The 15924-nt window shown below is 64.6% G+C and overlaps 2 protein-coding genes across 2 annotated transcripts in view; both read left to right on the forward strand.

The window, feature by feature from the left end:
- The window catches only part of LOC142027956 (uncharacterized), a 4495-nt gene extending 3826 nt beyond the window's left edge, over positions 1 to 669 (forward strand). Inside the window, exons 5-6 of the mRNA XM_075022110.1 lie at positions 20 to 160; positions 476 to 669. Of these exons, the coding sequence (XP_074878211.1) occupies positions 20 to 160; positions 476 to 669 (335 nt within the window). The remainder of the gene's footprint in view (positions 1 to 19; positions 161 to 475) is intronic.
- A 599-nt stretch (positions 670 to 1268) lies between these two features.
- DCAF11 (DDB1 and CUL4 associated factor 11) lies at positions 1269 to 14227 on the forward strand. Its single transcript, XM_075022119.1, has 14 exons — positions 1269 to 1321; positions 1582 to 1795; positions 3986 to 4083; positions 4165 to 4289; positions 4977 to 5041; positions 5151 to 5251; positions 5332 to 5481; positions 6453 to 6507; positions 7705 to 7831; positions 8875 to 9060; positions 9438 to 9591; positions 11843 to 11995; positions 12650 to 12756; positions 14103 to 14227. Exons 2-14 carry the CDS (start codon positions 1620 to 1622, stop codon positions 14199 to 14201), a joined length of 1596 nt encoding a protein of 531 aa, XP_074878220.1. The 5' UTR covers positions 1269 to 1321; positions 1582 to 1619; the 3' UTR covers positions 14202 to 14227.
- The last annotated feature ends 1697 nt before the right edge of the window (positions 14228 to 15924 follow it).

The raw sequence follows: 15924 nt of genomic DNA on the forward strand, positions 1-15924 counted from the left end.
ATCGTCTTTGGTTGACCAGCACGAGTTGGTGGCCACCATCATTGGTCGACCATCGTAAAACGGCGGCCGTCGTCCTTAGTTGGCCGTCACCGGTCGGTGGCCATCGTCTCCCGTTGCCCGCCAGGAGTTGGTGGCCACCATCTTCGCTTAACCATCACCGGTTGGGGGCCACCATCTCCCTTGCCCAGAAGCTCCGCCCCCTGCCTCCAGCGATGACATCATTGTGACCTCGTGACCACCCACCGTGACCTCATGCCGGCCATCTTCTCCTCTTGCCACGATTGGCTGACGTCTCCCTTGATTGGACCCCTTGGCCGACGCCCTTGACCTCCAGCCGAGGTCACCACCTTCCCATTGGTGGCCTCGTGACCAATGAGCACCTCCTGTTGGCCCATGGCCCCACCCCCTTGTTGGCCGGCCTCTCCCGGTTGGCTGATGACCCACTGTGAGCTGGGTGGTTGCCACGCCCCCTTAGGTGCTTGCCACGCCCCCTTTGGGCAGCCTCCCTGTTGGCCAATGGCCGTTGACCATGGCCCCGCCCCTTTGCCCCACCTCCTCCCGCTGACCAATGAGCTCGTCCTGTTGGCCGATCCCTTTGTTGACCAATTGGTGCCGCCCCCTCCGCTGGACCAACGCATCCCATTGGCCGACGCCCTGGTTGGCTGCTGACCTCACGCCCTCTGCTCCCATTGGCTGCTGAGCAAGCCTTGGGGACCGCCCCCCCGGGGTGGGTGTGGCCTTGCTCACGTGCCTTGGGGGCGGAGCCTGGATGGACCAATAAAAGAGCCCCTTGGGCGGGGCTCGGACTGGATTTGGGGGTTGTGTGTCGTCATTGGGGGTCAAGGGTCATGTGGGAGGGGTCGTGTATTGTCATCGGGGTCAAGGGTCATGTGGGGCGTTGCGTGATGTCATCGGGGGTCAAAGGTCACATCAGGGGTCACCAGGGCGGAACTAAGGGGGGGGAGGGTCGGGGGTCACCGGATTGGGGGAGGGGGTGGGTCACGGTGGGGTCAAAGGTGACACAGGGCCGTCATTGGCTGCTTCCCCGCGGGGGAGGCGTGGCCAGCGCTCCCCTCCCTCCTCTTCAGCCAATCACCGGGCGCCCGCCCAACTCCCGCCTCCCTCTGGCCAATCAGATCCGCCCGGTCACGGCTCTTCCCCTGCCCCCCCTCCCCCCAGCCAGTCCCTCGGCGTCTCTCCCACGTGACGGGGCGTCGTCCAATCGGCGCCGGCCACGCCCTGTTGCCCCACCTCCCCCTTCCCTAAGCCCCGCCCCTTCCGGCCTCGCGGCGGGACGTAAACAAGCGGCGGCGGACGGAGGGTGGGGGGAGGGGAGAGGGTTGGAGGGGGAGGGGGGGAGAAGAGGGGGAGGGGGAGGGGTGGGGGAGGGGTGGGCGTCACCTGATTGGTCAGCGCCGGGGGAGGGGGGGGTAAGGAGGGGGATCCTGATTGGTGGGGGGGGGGGGCGGCGACTCTGATTGGCTGAAACGGGGGTTTTGGGGGGGGGGGGGGAGGGGCGGTCGCCATGGCAACGTGGGGGGAGGGTCCCTGACGCCCCTCCCCCCCTCCCCCTCCCCCCAGTTTTTTGTGGTTTTTTTCCTTTTCTTTTTTTTTTTTTAATGGGATCCCACAGCAGCGCGGGGGGGGGGAGGGGCGGGCGGCCCCTCCCCCCGCCTCGGGGGGACCCCGGGGGGGCTGAGGAAGAGGAGGAAGAAGAGGAAGAGGAAGAGGAAGAGGAAGAGGAAGAGGAAGAAGACGTCGACCTGGCGCAGGTCCTGGCCTTCCTCCTGCGCAGGTAACGGGGGGGGGGGGGGGAGGGGCGGGTTATGGGGCGCCCCATAGCGGGGGGGGGGGCCCTATGGGGCAGGTTATGGGGCGACCTATAGGGTGACTTATGGGGTGCTGGGGTCCCCTATAGGGGGTTATGGGGCGCCCTATAGCAAGGGGGGGCGCTATGGGGTGACCTATAGGGGTGTTGGGGTGCGCTATGGGGCGACTTGTGGGGCGCTGGGGTCCCCTATAGGGGTTATGGGGCGCCCTATAGGGGGTTATGGGGCACCCTATAGCAAGGGGGGCGCTATGGGGTGCCCTATAGGGGTGTTGGGGTGCCCTATAGCAGTGGGAGCCCTATGGGGTGCCCTATAGGGGTGTTGGGGTGCGCTGTGGGGTGTTGGGGTGTCCTATGGGGCAACTTATGGGGCACTGGGGTGCGCTATGGGGCACTGGGCTGCGCTATGGGTCAACTTATGGGGCGCTGGGGTCCCCTATGGGGTTATGGGGCGCCCTATAGCAAGAGGTGCTCTATGGGGTGCCCTATAGGGGTTATGGGGTGCGCTATGGGGCAACTTATGGGGCACTGGGATGTGCTATGGTGCTATGGGGTGCACTATGGGGCACTGGGGTGCGCTATGGGGTGTTGGGGTGCGCTATGGGGTGACTTGTGGGGTGCCGGGGTGCTGCAGGGGGTTATGGGGTGCCCTATAGCAAGGGCTGCCCTATGGGGTGTCCTATAGGGATGTTGGGGTGTCCTATGTGGCGACTTATGGGGCGCTGGGGTGCGCTATGGGGCACTGGGGTGCGCTGTGGGGCGACTTATGGGGTTTTGGGGTGCTCTATGGGGTTATGGGGTGCCCTATGGGGTATTGGGGTGCGCTATGGGGCGACTTATGGGGCGCTGGGGACCCCTATGGGGTTATGGGGTGCCCTATAGGGGTTATGGGGTGCGCTATGGGGCACTGGGGTGCTCTAAGGGGAATTGGGGTGTGCTATGGGGCTACTTATGGGGCGCTGGGGTCCCCTATGGGGTATTGGGGTGTGTTACGGGGTGACTTATGGGGTGCCAGTGTGCTCTATGGGGTGTTGGGTGCGCTGTGGGGCAACTTATGGGGTGCTGGGTGATCTATGGGGCAACTTATGGGTGCTGCAGGGGGTTATGGGGTGCTGTGTGGGGCACTGGGGTGCGCTATGGGGCGGCTTATGGGGCGATGGGGTGTCCTATAGGGGTTATGGGGTGCGCTGTGGGGCGACTTATGGGGTGTTGGGGTGCGCTATGGGGTGGCCTATGGGGCACAGGGGTGCTGCATGGGGTTATGGGGTGCGCTATGGGGCACTGGGGTGTGCTATGGGGCAACTTATGGGGTGTTGGGGTGCGCTATGGGGCGACTTATGGGGCGCTGGAGTCCCCTATGGGGTAATGGGGTGCGCTGTGGGGTTACTTATGGGGCGCTGGGGTGCTGCAGGGGGTTATGGGGCGCGCTATGGGGTGACTTATGGTGTGCTGGGGTGCGCTATGGGGCACTGGGGTGCGCTATGGGTCAACTTATGGGGCACTAGGGTCCCCTGTGGGGTGTTGGGGTGCGCTATGGGGCACTGGGGTGCTCTAGGGGGTATTGGGGTGCGCTATGGGGCCACTTATGGGGCACTGGGGTGTGCTGTGGGGCGACTTATGGGGCACAGGGGTGCTGCAGGGGGTTATGGGGTGCGCTATGGGGTGACTTATGGGGTGCTGGGGTGCCCTATGGGGTGTTGGGGTGCGCTATGGGGTGACTTATGGGGCACGAGGGTGGTGCAGGGGGTTATGGGGTGCTCTGTGGGGCACTGGGGTGCGCTATGGGGCAACTTATGGGGCACTGGGGTCCACTATAGAGGTTATGGGGTGCCCTATAGGGGTTATGGGGTGCGCTATGGGGTGACATGGGAAGTTGGGGTGCCCTATGGGGTTATGGGGTGCGCTATGGGGCAACTTATGGGGTGCTGGGGTGCCCTATAGGGGGTTATGGGGCGCGCTATGGGGCAGTGGGTTGCGCTATGGGGTGACTTATGGGGCGCCCTATAGCAGTAGGCGCCCTATAGGGTGCCCTATAGCGGAAGGGGGTGCCCTATGGGGTGGCTTACAGGTCACCCTCGAGCTATGGGGTGCCCCATAGATCCCGCCCCGCCCCAGCCCCACCCTGAAGGGCGCCCCCTACTGGTCCCGCCCCTCCAGGAGCCAGGCGGGGCCGGCGCGGGGGAGGGGCCAAGACCCCCCCGACTCCGACGAGGAACCCTGGGATGGGGGAGGGGACGAGGCGGATCCCCCCCCAGGTAGGTGGGGGGAGGGGGTTGGGGGGCAGGGGACCCTGCCCCCAATGGGTCACGTGACACACACCCCCTCCCCGATTTAAGCCCCGCCTCCCCCCGACACCCGGATCCTGGACGGCCACGAATTGAAATCGCAGCTGGAATTGGCCGTGGGGCGGGGAGGAGGGGTCGGCCCCACGGAGGAGAACTTGCCCCGCCTCCTCCGCCAGGTGTGGGGCAGGCTGTGGGGCTGGGGGGGGGGCGGTTCTATGGGGCTGGGAGGGATTTCTGTGGGGCTGGGATGGGGATTCTATGGGGCTGGGATGGATGCTATGGGGCTGGGATGGGGATTCTATGGGGCTGGGATGGATGCTATGGGGCTGGGATGCGGATTCTGTGGGGCTGGGGGGATGGTATGGGGCTGGGCTGGAATTCTGTGGGGCTGGGAGGGGATTCTGTGGGACTGGGATGGATGCTATGGGGCTGGGAGAGGATGCTATGGGGCTGGGATGGGGATTCTGTGGGGCTGGGAGGAATTCTGTGGGGCTGGGAGGAATTCTGTGGGGCTGGGCTGGGATTCTGTGGGGCTGGGAGGGGATTCTGTGTGTCTGAGGGTTATGCTATAGGTCTGGGGCAGTTTCTATGGGTCTGGGGGTGTTTCTATGGGTCCGAGGGTGTTTCTATGGGTCTGGGGGAGTTTCTATGGGTCCGAGGTTGTTTCTATGGGTCTAAATGTGTTTCTATGGGTCTGGGGGTGTTTCTATGGGTCTGGGGCAGTTTCTATGGGTCCAAGGGTGTTTCTATGGGTCTGGGGGTTTTGCTATGGGTCTGGAGGAGTTTCTATGGGTCCGGGGGTGTTTCTGTGGGTCCACACTAATTCTCCGGGTCCCCCCTCGCCCCCCCATCGCCCCCCCCAGCGCGAGTGGGGCCGGTGCCGCAACGGCAGCTTCTCCCCGGGCGAGAAATCCCGCCTGGGCTCCCAGTAAGTGCCGAAAATCGGAAAAAAATTTTTTGGGGGGGGGGCGGGGGGAGAGGGCGGGGCGCCTCGCCTCCTCCTCCTTTGACCCCGCCCCCTTTCCGCCCCGCCCAAGTTTCCTCCCCAATCACGTGACCTTCACCGACGCCTACCCCCAAAAAGCGTTCTGCGGGCTCTTCTCCGACGACGGCTCCCTCTTCGTCTCCGCCTGCCAAGGTACTTGTGGGGCGGAGGAACCCCCGATCTATGGGGCGGAGAAGGCCACGCCCTCCCCTTTGACTCCTCCCCCTCCCCAGACCACACCCTGCGGCTCTACGAGTGCCGGGGGGGGGAGGGGCTGCGCCTCTTCCGAGCCGCCCGGGGCCGTGACGTCGGCTGGAGCATCCTCGACGTCGTCTTCACCCCCGACGCCGCCCACTGCCTCTACTCCAGCTGGTCCGACTACGGTGAGGGGCGTGGCTTTGGGGGCGTGGCCTGGGGGGTGTGGTCACGCCGTGGGGGTGGAGTCTGAGGGGGTTGGGGCAGAGCGTGACCCCTCCCAGTGCTTTTATTGCGGCAGGTCTGGCAGTGGGGAATGAGCCTGGGGGCGTGGCTTAGGGCCTGGGGGCGTGGCCAGGCCAGAGGGGGTGTGGTCGCGCCATGGGGGTGGAGTCTGAGGGGGTTGGGGTGGAGCTTGAACCCTCCCGGCGCGTTTATTGCGGCAGGGCTGGCAGTGGGGAATGGGTCGGGAGGCGTAGATTAGGGTCTGGGGGCGTGGCCTGGGGTCTGGGGGCGTGGTCAGACGCTGGGGGGGGTGGTCACACCATGGGGGTGGAGTCTAAGGGGGTTGGGGCAGAGCTTGACCCCTCCCAGTGCCTTTATTGCAGTGGGTCTGGTAGCAGGGAATGGGTCGGGGGGCGTGGCTTGGGGCCTGGGGGCGTGGCCAGGACATAGGGGGTGTGGTCTCGCCACGGGGGTGGAGTCTAATGGGGTTGGGGCGGAGCTTGACCTCCCAGTGCCTTTGTTGCAGTGCGTCTGGTAGCAGGGAATGGGTCTGGGGGCGTGGCTTAGGGCCTTGGGGCGTGGCTTGGGGTCTGGGGGCGTGGACAGGCCTGAGGGGGCGTGGTCACGCCATTGGGGTGGAGCCTAAGGGGGTGGGGCAGAGCCTGCCCCTCCCCCAGTGCCTCTATTCCAACTTGGGGGGTGTGGCTTAGAGACCGGGGGCATGGTTTGGGCTCTGCGGGCGTGGCCTGTTTTGGTGGGCGTGGCTTGGCTCAAGGGGTGGAGCTTGCGCTGCGGGGGGGCGGAGCCTGAGCACCCGTGACACGCCCCCCGTTCCCCTCAGTCTGCCTGTGCTGAGGTGGGGGCAGGTGGGGGCGTGGCTTAAGCTGGGTGTGGCCTAATGAGGACACGCCCTCTTTTTTCCGGCCCCGCCCAGTCCACGTGTACGACATCTACGGGGACGGGGACAACCACACGGCACTCGACCTGCGGTGGGTGTGGGGCAGGCGAGGGGGCGGGGCCACGGGAGGGCTATGGGGCAGGGGGCGGGGCCATTGGAGGGCTACGGGGAGGGGGCAGGGCGGGGGCACGGTCGTTGGAAATCTATGGGGCGGGCTATGGGGTCTGTGGGGCAGGTTGGGGGCCTGTAGGGATCTATGGGGCAGGTTGCGGGGTCTATGGGGCAGGCTATGGGGCCTATGGGGCAGGAGGGCGGGGTCATTGGAGATCTATGGGGCAGGTTGGGGGTCCGTGGAGATCTATGGGGCGGGTTTTGGGGCCTATGGGGCAGGAGGGTGGGGCCGTTGGAGATCTATGGGGTGGGCTATAGGATTAGTGGGGCAGGTTGGGGGTCGTTGGAGATCTATGGGGCAGTTTCTGGTCTCTATGGGGCAGGAGGGCGGGGTCGTTGGAGATTTATGGGGCAGGCTATGGGGTCTATGGGGTGGGTTGGGGGTCTGTAGAGATCTATGGGGCAGGTTTTGGGGTCTATGGGGCAGGAGGGTGGGGCCATTGGAGATCTATGGGGCAGGCTATGGGGTCTATGGGGCAGGTTGGGGGTCCATGGAGATCTATGGGGCAGGTTATGAGGTCTATGGGGCAGGAGAGCAGCATCTGTAGAGATCTATGGGGCAGGTTGTGGTCTCTATGGGGCAGGTTATGGGGTCTGTGGGGCAGGTTGGGGGTCCGTGGAGATCTATGGGGCAGGTTATGGGGTCTATGGGGCAGGTTGGGGGCCTGTAGAGATCTATGGGGCAGGTTGTGGTCTCTATGGGGCAGATTATGGGGTCTGTAGGGATCTATGGGGCAGGCTATGGGGTCTGTGGGGCAGGAGGGCGGGGTCATTGGAGATCTGTGGGGCAGGTTCTGGGGTCTATGGGTCATGTTGGGGGTCTATGGGTCCGGTTGGGGCTCTGTAGAGATCTATGGGGCAGGGTGGGGGTCCGTAGAGATCTATGGGGCAGGTTCTGGTCTCTATGGGGCAGGTTGGGGGTCTATGGGGCAGGAGAGTGGGGCCGTTGGAGATCTATGGGGCAGGCTATGGGGGCTATGGGTCAGGTTGGGGGTCTGTAGAGATCTATGGGGCAGGCTATGGGGCCTAGGGGTCAGGTTGGAGGAGATGTGGGTCCTCGCCGTGGGTCCCAGCCCCACAGTGCCCCACCCCTTTCCCCCCCCGCCCCCCTCCCCAGGCCGGAGGAACGTCGCTTCGCCGTCTTCTCATTGGCCGTGGGGCCGGATGGGCGGGAGGTGGTGGGCGGAGCCAACGACGGCTGCCTCTACATCTACGACCGGGAGGTCCAACGCCGCGTCCTACGGGTCAGCCCCACGGCGGGGGTGGGGCGGGGCAGGGCGAGTCACACCCCTCCCCGTGGGGTTTTGGGGGTGGGGGGTGGGGTCGTGTGGGGCGGCCCCATAGAACGTTGGGGGGGGTGGGGTTGGGTCTGGGGAGGGGGGGTCAGGGGCGCGCTGTGGGGCTGAAGGTGACGCTATGGGGCTGAAGACCACCCCATGGGGGGTCAACACACCGCTATGGGGCTCAAGGCCACGCTATGGGGCTGAAGACCCCGCTATGGGTCTGAAGGCCACCCTATGGGTGTCAAGACCCTGCTATGGGTCTCAAGCCCCCTCTATGGGGCTGAAGCCCCCACTATGGGTCTCAAGACCCTGCTATGGGTCTCAAGACCTCGCTATGGGGCTCAAGACCACCCCATGGGACTCAAGACCCCGCTATGGGGCTGAAGAACCCTCTATGGGGCTGAAGGCCACCCTATGGGTCTCAAGGCCACGCTATGGGGCTGAAGGACACGCTATGGGGCTGAAGACCCCGCTATGGGGCTGAAGGCCACCCTATGGGTCTCAAGACCCCACTATGGGTCCCGAGACCACCCCGTGGGTGTCAAGGCCACGCTATGGGGCTGAAGACCCCGCTATGGGGCTCAAGGCCACGCTATGGGGCTGAAGACCCCACTATGGGGCTGAAGGCCATGCTATGGGGCTCAAGGCCATGCTATGGGGCTCAAGACCCCGCTATGGGGCTCAAGACCCCGCTGTGGGGCTCAAGACCCTGCTATGGGGCTGAAGGCCACGCTATGGGGCTCAAGACCACCCTATGGGTCTCAAGACCCCGCTACGGGGCTGAAGCCCCCGCTATGGGTCTCAAGCCCCGCCCCCGGGTTCCGACACCACCCTCCGCCCCCTGACTCCACCCCCCTGGCCCCTCCCTCCCCGACCGTCTCCCCACCTCCCTGGGCCGCCCTTGACCCTCCCTCCTCCTTTGACCCCACCCTTCCCGTGACCCCACCCTTCCCTTGACCCCGCCTTTCCCTTGACCCCGCCCCTTCCCCTGACCCCGCGCCCAGGTGGAGGCCCACGAGGACGACGTCAACGCGGTGGCGCTGGGGGACGCGGGGGGGCAGCTCCTGCTGTCGGGGGGCGACGACGGCGTCTGCCGGGCGTGGGACCGCCGGTGCCTGGGGGAGGGGCGGCCCCGCCCCGTCGGCCTCTTGGCCGGCCACCGCGACGGCATCACCTTCCTCCACCCCCGGGTGGGTGGGGCTTGGGGGGCTTGGGCGGGGACTGGGGGGGGGGGGAAGGGGCTGGGGTTGAGTGGGGGGAGCTGGGGTCAACTGGGAGGGGACTGGGGTCAACTGGGAGGGGCTGGGGTCAACTGGGAGGGGACTGGGGGTCAACTGGGAGGGGCTGGGGTCAACTGGGAGGGGACTGGGGGTCAACTGGGAGGGGCTGGGGTCAACTGGGAGGGGCTGGGGTCAACTGGGATGACCTTCCGGTGCAACTGGTCAAACTGGGAAACTCCCCCAAATCCCCATTGGCGGCACCGGGGGAGCCTCAAGGCCCAACCCGCCGCCCAGCCCCGCCCCCTTGACCCCGTGACCTTAACCCCGCCCCCTTCCGACCTTTTTAGGGCGACGGGCGTTACCTGGTCTCCAACTCCAAAGACCAAACGGCCAAACTGTGGGATTTGCGCCGCCCCGCCGGCCCCGGCGGATTGGCCGCCGCCCGCCGCGCCGTCGCCCGGCAGAGCTGGGACTATCGTTGGCAGCGGGCGCCCAGGCGGGGTAAGGGGGCGGGGCCAGGCCCTAATTAAGTCAGCCTGCCCTTAATTAGGTCGTGAAGTAGGCGGCGGGCGAAGGGGGAGGGAAGGTGTCTTGGGCGGGGGGCGGGGGGGGGGGGAATCCTAGGGGGGTAATTAAGCGCCCCGGGGTAATTAGAGACAGGGTTGGGGTAATTAGGACCAACCCTGGGTTAATTAGGCGCACCCTGGGTTAATTAGAACCAACGCGGGGTAATTAGACCCAGTGCTTGGGGTAATTAACTCCAACCTTGGGGTAATTATGCCCGACCTGGGGGTAGTTAGACCCAACCTTGGGGTAGTTAGACCCAAGTCATGTTAATTAGCCCCACCCCCGGTTAACTAGCCCCACCCTGGGTTAATTAGCCCCACCCCAGGTTAATTAGACCCATCCTTGGGGTAATTAGACCCATCCTTGGGGTAATTAGACCCATCCTTGGGGTAATTATGCCCAACCTTGGGGTACTTAGAAACAGGTTGGGTTAATTAGCCCAACCCCGATTTAATTAGCCCCACCCCGAGTTAATTAGACCCACCCGAGGTTGATTAGACCCACCCTGGGTTAATTAGACCCAACCTTGGGGTTAATTAGACCCACCCTGGGTTAATTAACCCCAACCTTGGGGTAATTATGCCCGACCTGGGGGTAGTTAGACCCAACCTTGGGGTAGTTAGACCCAAGTCATGTTAATTAGCCCCACCCCCGGGTAATTAGACCCACCCCGGGTTAATTAGCCCCACCCCAGGTTAATTAGACCCATCCTTGGGGTAATTAGACCCATCCTTGGGGTAATTAGACCCATCCTTGGGGTAATTACGCCCAACCTTGGGGTACTTAGAAACAGGTTGGGTTAATTAGCCCAACCCCGATTTAATTAGCCCCACCCTGAGTTAATTAGACCCACCCCAGGTTGATTAGACCCACCCTGGGTTAATTAGACCCAACCTTGGGGTTAATTAGACCCACCCTGGGTTAATTAACCCCAACCTTGGGGTAATTATGCCCGACCTGGGGGTAGTTAGACCCAACCTTGGGGTAGTTAGACCCAAGTCATGTTAGTTAGCCCCAACCCCGGTTAATTAGACCCACCCCGGGTTAATTAGCCCCACCCCAGGTTAATTAGACCCATCCTTGGGGTAATTAGACCCATCCTTGGGGTAATTAGACCCATCCTTGGGGTAATTACGCCCAACCTTGGGGTACTTAGAAGCAGGTTGGGTTAATTAGCCCAACCCCGATTTAATTAGCCCCACCCTGAGTTAATTAGACCCACCCCAGGTTGATTAGACCCACCCTGGGTTAATTAGACCCAACCTTGGGGTTAATTAGACCCATCGTTGGGGTAATTAACTCCAACCTTGGGGTAATTATGCCCGACCTGGGGGTAGTTAGACCCAACCTTGGGGTAGTTAGACCCAAGTCATGTTAATTAGCCCCACCCCCGGTTAATTAGACCCACCCTGGGTTAATTAGACCCACCCTGGGTTAATTAGACCTGTCCTTTGGGTAATTAGGCCCAACCTAGGGGTAATATAGACCCATGTCTTGTTAATTAGACTCACTCTGGGCTAATTAGGCCCACCCTTGGGGTAATTAGCCCCACCTCGGGGTAATTAGCCCCACCATGGGTTAATTAGCCCCACTGTGAGATAATTAGACCTGTCCTTGGGGTAATTAGGCCCAACCTAGGGGTAATATAGACCCATGTCTCGTTAATTAGACTCACTCCGGGCTAATTAGCCCCACCTTTGGGGTAATTAGCTGCACCCCATGTTAATTACTCCCACCATGGGTTAATTAGCCCCACCCTGGGTTAATTAGACCTGTCCTTGGGGTAATTAGGCCCAATCTTGGGGTAATTATACCCATATCTTGTTAATTAGACCCAACCTGGTCTAATTAGCCCCACCCCGGGTTAATTAGCCCCACCCTGGGTTAATTACCCCACCCCCTGTTCATCGCCCCCACCCCCGCCCCGCTTCCTGGTTGCCTCGGCAACGCAGCGGGGCGGGGTGGGGGCGTGTCCTCGGGCCGGTCGCCATGGCGACGGGGAGGGGGGGCGTGGCCAGACTGCCCGCTCTTTCCCGGGTCGCCATGGCGACGGGGAGGGGGCGTGGCCAGCGGCGCCCGCGCTTTCGCGGTCGCTATGGCGACGGGGAGGGGGGGCGTGGCCAGGCTGCCCGCGCTTTCGCGGTCGCCATGGCGACGGTGGGCGTGTCCCTCTCTCCCCCCCCAGCCCTGGCGACGGCGCCGTTGCCGGGCGACAGCTCCCTGATGACGTACCGGGGTCACGCGGTGCTGCACACGCTCCTGCGCTGCCGCCTGTCCCCGCCCCGCGGGGGGGGCGGGGCCTTCCTGGGGACGGGCTGCGCCTCGGGGGCGGTGCTGGGTGAGGGGGCGGGGCCTGGGGGGGCGGGGCTTGAAGGAAGGGGGCGCGGCTTGGGGGACAGAGGGTGTGGTTTGGGGTGGGGGCGTGGCTTTGGGGAGTGAGGGCGTGGCTTTGGGGAGTGAGGGTGTGGCTTTGGGAGTGGGGGCGTGGTTTGGGGAGTGGAGGCGTGGCTGGGGGAACGTGGCTTGGAGGGAGGGGCGTGGGTTGAGGGGTGAAGGGCGTGGCTTGGAGTGGGGGCGTGGCTTGGAGGGCGGCGGTGTGACATAAAGGAACGTGGGCGTGGCTTGAAGGGGTGGGGGCGCGGCTTGGAGGGTAAGGGGGGTGGCTTGGAGGGCGTGGCGTGGCTTGAGGGCAGGGGCGTGGCTTTTTAATAGGCTGGTGGGCGGGGCTTGAGGGGTGGTGGGCGGGGCTCAAAGACAGTCCCAAGGGGGGGCTGCAGCTTAAGGGCAGGGGGCGTGGCTTGTAGCGGTGGGCGTGGCTTGGGTCAACGGGGGCGTGGCCTCCGTCGAGTGGGCGTGGCCGGGTGGGCGTGACCACAGGTGGGTGGGGCGGTCACCCCTCTGGAGGGGGGGATGTCTCTGTGTTTTTTGGAGGAGAGAGGCGTGGCTGGGCGGCGGTGGGCGTGTCCTGACCCCGCCCCTCCCACCCCGGCAGTGTACGACGTGCTGACTGGCCGGGCGGTGCGGCGGTTGGCCAATCACGGGGCCTGCGTGCGGGACGTCTGCTGGCACCCCCACGAGGGGACGCTGGCCAGCGCCTCGGTGGGCGGGGCTTGAGGGGGCGGGGCTCGAGGGGGGAGGGGTGGGGCTGGGGGGTCTCTATGGGGCTGGAGGGGTGCGCTATGGGGCTGGGGAGCATTTCTATGGGGCCGAGGGGGTTCTGTGGGGCTGGGTGAGTCGCTATGGGGCTGGAGAGGTTTTTCTATGGGGCTGGAGGGGTTCGCTATGGGGCTGGGGGGTCATTATGGGGCTGGAGGGGTTCGCTATGGGGCTGGAGAGGTTTTTCTATGGGGCTGGGGGAGTTGCTATGGGGCTGGAGACGTTCGCTGTGGGGCTGGAGGGGTTTGCTGTGGGGCTGGAAGAGATCGCTATGGGGCTGGGGAGGGTCTCTGTGGGGCTGGGTTACTCGCTATGGGGCTGGAGGGGTTTTCTATGGGGCTGGGTCAGTCGCTATGGGGCTGGGGAGCATTTCTATGGGGCTGGAGGTGTTCGCTGTGGGGCTGGAGGGGTTTTCTATGGGGCTGGGGGGTTTCTATGGGGCTGGGGAGCATCTCTATGGGGCTGGAGGCATTCGCTGTGGGGCCAGAGGGTTCACTATGGGGCTGGAGGGCTTCGCTATGGGGCTGGGGAGGGTCTCTATGGGGCTAGAAGGGTGCACTATGGGGCTGGGTTAGTTCCTATGGGGCTGGAGGGGTTTTCTGTGGGTCTGGGGAGCATTTCTGTGGGGCTGGGGGAGTTGCTATGGGGCTGGAGGGGTTCGCTATGGGGCTGGGGAGGGTCTCTATGGGGCTGGGGGAGTAGTTATGGGGCTGGAGACGTTCACTGTGGGGCTGGAGGGATTCGCTATGGGGCTGGAAGAGTTCGCTATGGGGCTGGAGACGTTTGCTGTGGGGCTGCAGGGGTCATTATGGGGCTGGAGGGGTTTGCCATGGGGCTGGGTTACTTGCTATGGGGCTGGAGGAATTTTCTATGGGGCTGGGGAGGGTCTCTATGGGGCTGGAGGAGTTCGCTATGGGACTGGGGGTTCGCTATGGGGCTGGGTTAGTCGCTATGGGGCTGGAGGGGTTTTCTATGGAGCTGGATTAGTCGCTATGGGGCTGGGGAGGGTCTCTGTGGGGCTAGAAGGGTGCGCTATGGGGCTGGGTTAGTTGCTATGGGGCTGGGGGGTTTCTATGGGGCTGGGGGATCGCTATGGGTCTGGGGGTTCTCTATGGGGCTGGGGGAGTTCGCTATGGGTCTGGCTCAGTCTCTATGGGTCTGGATGTGTTCGCTATGGGTCTGGGGGGTCTCTATGGGTCTGGGGCGGTCTCTATGGGTCTGGGTCGGTATCTATGGGTCTGGGGGTGTTCGCTATGGGGCTGGCTGACCCCCCCCTCCCCCCCCCGCAGTGGGACGGCACCATCCGCCTGTGGGATTACCAGGACCCCCAGGCCGAGGACGCGGGGGGGGACACGCGCCCCCCGACCCCCAGCCCCACGGAGCCGTAGCCCCATGGCGACGTCACCCGAACCACCACCCCCCCCCCAAAATAAACCCGCTGCGACCCCCAAGTACCGCCTGGGGGGGATTATTATGGGATGTACGGGGGGGGGGCGCGGACGGACGGACACGTCCCCCTCGCTGCCGTGGGGCGGGTGACGCGAAATCCCCCCCCCCAAAAATGTGATTTTTTTAAAAAATTTCTTTGCCCCACATCTCCCTCCTGCCCCACATCCCCTGCCCCACATCTCTGCCCCACATCTCCCGCCCCACGCCCGCGTCCGTCCGTCCGTTCCCCCCCTTCTGACCCCCCCACCCGTGTCCTCCCCGTGTCCTTGTGCCCCCCCCCCCCACCCCACGCAACCGCCATCTTCCCGGGACGCCGTGGGGCAGCCGTGGGGCTGGCGGGGGCCATGGGGTGGTGTGGGGCGGCCGTCCAGGCCTTAAGCCGTGGGGCGGCGGCCGTTTTGGGGTCGCCGTCTTTCCCCCGGGCCCACGCTTTGGTGTTGGCTCTACTTGTGGGGCTGGGACCCCTCCTGAAAGCCCGGGCCGACCCCCACAGCCTCTTGGCTTCGCCCCATAACCTGCTGGAGGCGTGAGTGGGGCTGGTTGTGGGGCTGGGGGGGTGGTTGTGGGGCTGGGGGGGAGCTATGGGGCTGGGGGAGTTGTGGGGCTGGAGATAGTTGTGGGGCTGGGGGGGTAGTTGTGGGGCTGGGGACTGGTTGTGGGGTTGGAGGTGGTTATGGGGCTGGGGGGGTGGTTGTGGGGCTGGGGGGCAGTTATGGGGCTGGGGGGAGTTATGGGTTGTGGGGCTGGAGGGGTGGTTGTGGGGCTGGGGGGGTAGTTGTGGGGCTGGAGATAGTTATGGGGCCGGGGAGGTGTGGGGCTGGGGGGGAGTTAGGGGCTGGGGGGTGGTTGTGGGGCTGGAGACAGTTGTGGGGCTGGGGGGGAGTTATGGGGCTGGAGGGTTATGGGGCTGGGGGAGTTGTGGGGCTGGGGGGAGCTGTGGGGCTGGGGGGGTGATGGGGTTGGGGGGTGGTTATGGGGCTGGAGATAGTTATGGGGCTGGAGATGGTCGTGGGGCTGGGGAGGGAGTTATGGGGCTGGGGAGCTATAGGGCTGGGAGGGGGCTATGGGGCTGGAGGGGGTGGTTATGGGACTGGGGAGGTTGTGGGGCTGGGGGGGAGTTGTGGGTTGGGGGGGTGGTTGTGGGGCTGGAGGGGGTGGTCGTGGGGCGGGAGACAGTTGTGGGTCTCAGGGGGTGTGGGGCTGGGGGTGGTTGTGGGGCTGGAGACAGTTATGGGGCTGGGGGGAGTTATGGGGCTAGAGATAGCTGTGGGGCTGGGGAGGTTGTGGGGCTGGGGGGAGCTGTGGGTTGTGGGGGTGGTTGTGGGGCTGGAGGTGGTTGTTGGGCTGGGGAAGTTGTGGGGCTGGGGGGAGCTGTGGGTTGGGGGGTAGTTGTGGGGCTGGGGGAGTTGTGGGGCTGGAGATAGCTGTGGGGCTGGGGGGGTAGTTGTGGGGCAGAGGGTGGTGGTTGTGGGGCTGGGGAGGTTGTGGGGCTGGGGGGGAGTTGGGCTGGGGGTGGTTGTGGGGCTGGGGAGGTGTGTGGCTTGGGGGAGTTATGGGGCTGGGGGGTGGTTGTGGGGCTGGAGATAGGGGGTTGGGGGGGTGATGGGGTGGTTATGGGGCTGGGGGAGTTATGGGGCTGGGGAGGTTGTGGGGCTGGGGGGG

The sequence above is a fragment of the Buteo buteo genome, unplaced genomic scaffold (genome assembly GCF_964188355.1).
Source record: "Buteo buteo unplaced genomic scaffold, bButBut1.hap1.1 HAP1_SCAFFOLD_98, whole genome shotgun sequence".
Lineage (NCBI taxonomy): Eukaryota > Metazoa > Chordata > Aves > Accipitriformes > Accipitridae > Buteo > Buteo buteo.